Source organism: Otolemur garnettii, unplaced genomic scaffold (assembly GCF_000181295.1).
Source record: "Otolemur garnettii isolate 467f Iridium unplaced genomic scaffold, OtoGar3 scaffold00021, whole genome shotgun sequence".
NCBI classification, from domain to species: domain Eukaryota; kingdom Metazoa; phylum Chordata; class Mammalia; order Primates; family Galagidae; genus Otolemur; species Otolemur garnettii.
Window position 1 is genome coordinate 18584931 of NW_003852416.1, and position 6737 is coordinate 18591667.

At 43.2% G+C, this 6737-nt stretch overlaps 1 protein-coding gene across 1 annotated transcript in view; it reads left to right on the forward strand.

Annotated features, from left to right (window-relative positions):
* CUNH10orf76 (chromosome unknown C10orf76 homolog) overlaps nt 1–6737 on the forward strand; it is a 232993-nt gene that overhangs the window by 10306 nt on the left and 215950 nt on the right. The window contains exon 2 of the mRNA XM_023511776.1: nt 3450–3562. Coding sequence (XP_023367544.1) covers nt 3461–3562 — 102 coding nt within the window. The 5' untranslated portion in view covers nt 3450–3460. The remainder of the gene's footprint in view (nt 1–3449; nt 3563–6737) is intronic.

Genomic DNA, 6737 nt, shown 5'->3' on the forward strand with positions numbered 1-6737 from the left:
AAAAAAAAAAAAAAGAGACAGAGTCTCACTCTTATCACCCTTGGTAGAGTGCTGTGGCGTCACAGCTCACAGCAACCTCCAACTCCTGGGATTAGGCTATTCTCTTGCCTCATCCTCCTGAGTAGCTGGGACTATAGGTGCCCGCCACAATGCCTGGTGAATTTTTTGTTGCAGTTTGGCTGGGGTCGGGTTCGAACCTGCCACCCTTGGTATATGGGGCTGGTGCCCTACCCACTGAGCCACAGGTGCTGCCCAAGGAAGAGACTTACATGTTGTCAGTTTGCAGTTATATTTCAAGCATCTTGGGTGGTAAATTCCAGTTGTCTGTGATGATGACAGTGAGTAATAAGTTGAGGCCCTTGGCTACATTTCCCCGTGCTTCAGATGGAAAGAGTAATGAAAAGAATTTAATTTCTTAGGAAATTTGGTAGTTTGGATTGGAATTGTTTTTTCCTCCTCCCCTATTCCCTTTTCTTTGTTAGAAAGTATTGATTCTGAAATAGTGAAAGTGAGTGTTTTTAGATTTAGGGTAGACATTGATTAGCTATAACCCAATTATAAATTCTCAGAGGGATGTTTGTAAACGTGTGCTGTTCACATCCAGGAACTTGTGGTTCCCACTATTCCTGCTAATCAACTGGTTGAAGTGGAACATGTGCAAAATCTATATCCACTAAGCTCAGAATTGCATTGTTTTTGATTTATTTTAATAGAATCCTCTTGATTTCCAATTTATTTTCCCCTGATAAGGACATCTTCCTCTTGATAACCTATTTAAAAGACACAATAATGTTTTGAACAGTGACTCTATTTCATGGTTTAAGGCAAAGCTATGAGCAGTAAATGTAAATTATCACAAAGAGTCTTCTCTTGTTGTTTTTTTCTCTTTTAATTTTCTCAGGACCATAATAGAATTTGAGGGCTTGGTTAAGCCTTGATAGAGCTAGGTCTTACTAAGATTTTAGGTGATACCTAGGACTTTTCAGGGTCTACCCCCACCCATGGCCTTATTTCAGAATCAGTCAGTGAACTGTATACACCAAACATTTACCAGGAGCCAAGTACTTAAGATGTGGTCCCTTTGCTGAAGATGCTTAATACATAGTTGTGGAAAATATTTTGGCTGTATGTATTAGAGAAAGACAATTTCTAAGACTAAGATATGATCTTTTATATTTTGGGGTACATCTCTTACTTAAATTTTGATTTTGATTTGAAAGATAGACTTTTTGGACTTTTGTCCAAAAGTCATTGAACAAAATAGTTCTGCTGTTTTAGATTTGTTTGGAAGTAAAATCAGGTTTCTGTAGGCTTGGCGCCTGTAGCTCAAGTGGCTAAGGTGCCAGCCACATATATCTGAGCTGGCGGGTTTGAATCCAGCCTGGGCTTGCCAAACAACAATGATGGCTGCAACCAAAAAATAGCTGGGTGTGGTGGTGGGCGCCTATAGTCCCAGCTACTTGGGAGGCAGAGGCAGGAGAATCTCTTGAGTCCAGGAGTTGGAGGTTGCTGTGAGCTGTGATGCCACAGTGCGCTACCCAGAGTGACAGCTTGAGGCTCTGTCTCAAAAAAAAATTTTTTTTTCTGGTTTCTGCCTGGTCTGTACTTGACATTGCATGAGATTAAGTTTCATGGCTAGAACCTATGATTTAAGAGAGAACAAGAGAGGGGAACTTTATTCATGATAGAACCCAGGAGGTGAGGGAATATGTATAAATCTTTAGCAGAGATCTTTGGGATTTCAGGTTCTCACTTGAAAAAAAATTGAGAATTCCTAGAAACAAGATGGGAGGCTCGGCGCCTATAGCTCAGCCGGCTAAGGCGCCAGCCACGTACACCTAAGGTGGCGGGTTCGAATCCCCAGCCCGGACCCGCCAAAAACAAATGACGGCTGCAACCAAAAAATAGCCGGGCGTTGTGGCGAGCGCCTGTGGTCCCAGCTACTTGGGAGGCGGAGGCAGGAGACTCGCTTGAGCCCAGGAGTTGGAGGTTGCTGTGAGCTGTAATGCCACGGCACTCTACCCAGGGGAACAGCTTGAGGCTCTGTCTAAAAAAAAAAAAAAAAAAAAAAAAAAGAAACAAGATGGGAAAATCTGGGCATGATTCACAGAACTGGTTTTATATAGAATTGAAGAATACATTGAAGTTTGGTCTACAGTAGTGTTACAAGTATATGTAACTAAATCTGAAAGTGGCTTATTATTATATTTAGTTATTTTGAATTCAGATTTAGTTTTTGGCCTCTTAACTGCTCTTTTCTCTCTTGGATCTCTTCCCAGTGGACTTTCTGAAGACAGTCAAGACCAGTATGATTTATGAGGCAGTGAAGGCCAAGTACTTTCCAGTGATGAGCACCTACTTTGGGGAAATCAATGGAGCACATCAGTTTGCTGCAGACTTCCTGCCTTAATGGTTTTAAAGCTCGATCAATATTTGAAATTTAGCTTCACCATAAGTCTGAGGACGGTGTGTGCTTTGCAACCTTTCTTTTATCATTCTCAAATATGTGGCCAGACCTATTATGGAGGGAGCTAGTTATACTTTCCTGTTTGGTTCTGGATCTTCTTTAATCCTTGTCCACTGGCACATTATAAGGATATAAAATGTGTTGTGCTGTGGGCCACATGTTTTAAACGTTGACATTATCTGGTCAGGGAGTGGGTGTTGGACAGATGCACAAGTTCTATAGCATGGTTGTTTATCAATTCATCCTAAAAGATCTTTTTTTTTTTTTTTTGTCAAGACAGAGTCCCACTCTATTCCCTGAGCAGAGTGCAAAGGTGTCATAGCTCACTGCAACCTCAGACTCCGGCTGTGGGCATCCTGCTGCCTCAGCCTCTGAAGCCGTGGGGATTACAGGAGCTCCCTGCGGGCGCCCGGCTAGGTTTTTCCATTTGTGTCATGAGTCAGGGTCTAACTCTCGCTCAGATAAGCCTCGAACTCCTGAGCTTAAGCAATCCTCCTGCCTTAGCCTCCCACAGTGCTGGGATTACAGGCATGAGCCACCATGCATGGCCATCCTAAAAAATTTCTTACTGAGTGATTATTTCAGGAGACTGTCTAGCATCTTGGAGAGCATTTAGCACTGACTGTGGTTCTGCTCTGCTCTTTTCTCTTTTCTTTTCTTTCTTTTAAAAGGCTTCATTTCCTTAGAGCTGTTTCAGGTCACAACAAAATTGAGAGGAAAGTACAGAGATATCCCATATGTCCCCTGCCTCCACACATCCACAGCTTCCCCTAATATGCGTATTATACAACATCCGCTACCAGAGTGATATTTGTTATAGTTGTTAAACTTATGTTTAAATACCATTATCAGCCAAAGTTTACAGTTTCACTCTTGTTGTTATATATTTTGTGAGTTTGGTTAAATGTAGTGACTTATGTCTGCCATTATAGTATCATACAGAGTATTTTTACTGCCCTAAAATATGACTTTCTTTTTACAGATTCTCTAACCATGGCACAGGTAGAAAAACGAGGAGGTTTGCTTCGGAAATCTTCAGCCTCCAAAAAGCCACTGAAGGAAAAAGTGGTGTTGATGTATGATGAGATCTTCATGGTAAGGCATAGAGTCCTATCAATCTACATAGCTTACCTCCTTAGTTTCTTAGTCCAAAATGAGACTCTGCCTGCCACCCTCAAGTTCAAGTTCTTTTTTTTTTTTTTTTTTTTTTTTTGAGACAGAGTCTCAAGCTGTCACCATCAGTACAGTGCTGTGCCGACACAGCTCACAGCAACCTCAAACTCCTGGGCTTAAGTGATCTCTTGCCTCAGGCTCGGGAGTAGCTGGGAACTACAGGTGCCCACCACAATGTCCAGCTATTTTTAGAGATGAGGTCTTGCTTTTGCTCAGGCTGGTCTCAAACCTGTGAGCTCAGGCAATCCACCTGCCTTGGCCTCCCAAGTGCTGGGATTACAGGCATGGGCCACTGCCCCAGCCCCCCTTCAAGTTCTTGAGTGGGTCAGGGTGGGCAAAGGGCTTGAAGGCAAGAATGAGCTCTCACATTAGGGATTATGATCATGATGAAACAATCCTAGCACTCTGGGAGGCCAAGGTGGGTGTATTGCCTGAGCTCATGAGTTCGAGGCCAGCCTGAGACAAAGTGTGACCTCATTTCTAAAAAAATAGCCAGGCCTTATGGTGGGCACCTATAGTCCCATCTACTTGGGAGGCTGAGGCAAGAGAATTGCTTAAGCCCAAGAGTTTGAGGTTGCTGTGAGCTGTGACACCATAGCACCCTACTGAGGGTGACAAAATGGACTGTCTCAAAAAAAAAAAAAAAGAATTGAAAGGAGAGAAGAGGGCTGAGGAAGCTTTTCTGAATATCTTTCAGAAAGACTTGTTTTCCCATGATCTCACTTAAGGACCCTTCCATCATAGATGTTTCATGAAATTCCTTTTGTCCTTAGAGTTCTAAAATTCAGGTATTTTTATTTTTTATTTGATTTTAATTTTTATTTTTTTGAGACAGAGTCTCACAATGTTTGTGAGGAATGTTTAAGGAATGTTCCAATGTTTAAGGAATGTTCCAATGTTTAAGGAATTCTTTTGCCTCAGCCTCCCAAGTAGCTGGGACTATAGGCACCCGCCACAACGCCTGGATGTTTTTCTGTTGCAGTTGTCATTGTTGCTTAGCTGGCCTGGCCCGGGTTCGAATCCACCATCCTTGGTGTTTGTGCCTGGCACCATAACCACTGTGCTACAGGCGCTGAGCCAGACATGGAGTTGTTAACTAAGGAACACATTAATTCTGGATAGTAATTTTAAAAGTTCACCTCAAGGTAAGGTGATACCAGGTAATTGACCTGCTGATTTCAGGTCATTAGTCTTTCTTTAAAGTAGTTCTTTTTTTTCTTTTTCTTTTTTTTTTTTTTTGAGACAGAGCCTCAAGCTGTCCCCCTGGGTAGAGTGCCATGGCATTACAGCTCACAGCAACCTCCAACTCCTGGGCTCAAGTGAGTCTCCCGCCTCCGCCTCCCAAGTAGCTGGGACCACAGGCGCTCGCCACAACGCGCGGCTATTTTTTGGTTGCAGCTGTCATTGTTGTTTGGCGGGTCCGGGCTGGGGATTCGAACCCGCCACCTTAACTTGGCTGGCGCCCTAGCCGGGGGAGCTATGGGCCCGAGCCAGTTCTTTTTTTTTTTCTTATTTTACCTATTAACCAGAAGCCTTTGACTTGCTAGAATTATTATGAAAATCATTGCTAAGAAATTTTGGCTTCTAGCACCATAATTTTGCTAACCTATTGGACCAATGTGAATTAAGAAAAGGGCATATTGCTGGGTGTAGTGGCTCATGCCTGTAACCCTAGCACTGTGGGAGGCCAAGGCTAGTGGATTACTTGAGCTCCAGGGTTTCGAGTTTGAGACCAGCCTGTGCCAGAGTGAGACTCCATCTCTAAAAATAGCCAGGCATTGTGGTGGGCACCTGTAGCCCTGGCTACTTGGGAGGCTGAGGCAAGAGGATCACTTGAGCCCAAGAGTTTGAGGTTGCTGTCAGGTGTGATGCCATGGCATTCTATGGAGGGTGACAAAGTGAGATTGTTTCAAAAAAAAAAGAAAAAGCATATTAAAAGCTCTGTATAGAAGACTGAGTATAGATAGGAGGATAAATAGTAACAGTCAGTACAGGATGACATAAAAACCATTGCAGTATTACTGAGATGATCTGGGTATTGGCTCACTTAACGTTGGACCTTTTTTCCTAAAAGAAGGATAATGATAATATGTGCCCTTCCTGGCTCAATGGGCTCATATTTAATATACATGAATAGGTTTAAAAAGAACAACATACAGATGTAAGAGGGTCTCTTCTGTAAGATCTGGGGGAAAAATTGTTTTTAAAAAGGGAAAAACAAGGGCCGAGTGGGACGTGGCTCATGCCTGTAAATCCTAGCACTTGGAAGGACGAGGAGGTTAGATTGCCTGAGTTCACAGGTTCGAGACCAGCCTCAGCCAGAGTGAGAAAAGTAGCCGGGCATTGTGGTGGGCACCTGTAGTACCAGCTACTTGGGAGGCTGAGGCAAGAGAATCTCTTGACTGCAAGAGTTTGAGGTTGTTGTGAGCTATGATGCCATGGCACTCCACCGAGGGTGACAAAGTGAGACTCTGTCTCAAAAAAAAAAAAAAAAAAAAAAAAGAAAGGAAAAAAAAGTAAGGGGGACATGTCATGTCATGACATGACCAACTTATTCAGGTGTTTAAGTTTAATTCTTGCTAGAAGAAAAATATTTGAGGAAAATTCTTTGAGCCCTTTTTTTTTTTTTTTTGGAGACAGAGTCTCACTGTGCTGCCTTCAGTAGAGTGCCATGGCTCATAGCTCACAGCAACCTCCAACTCTTGGGTTTAAGCAGTTCTCTTGTCTCAGCCTCCCTTATAGCTGGGACTACAGGTGCCTGCCCCAGTGCCCCGCTATTTTTTGTTGCAGTTGTTGTTATTTAGCTGTCCTGGGCTGGGTTCCAACCCGCCAACTTCAGTGTATGTGGCTGGCGCTGTAACTACTATGCTACGGGCGCCTAGCCTCTTGAGCCATTTTTGACCTTTTGATGTAGAGCCATTATTTAACTTGGGTATTATATCTATGTACAGTGTCTTCCATTCGAAAACAAAAACTGAATCAGGGCTTAGCACCTATAGCTCAACTGGCTAAGGTGCCAGCCACGTACACCTAAGGTGGCGGGTTCGAATTCCCAGCCCGGATCCGCCAAACAACAATGACGGCTGCAACCAAAAAA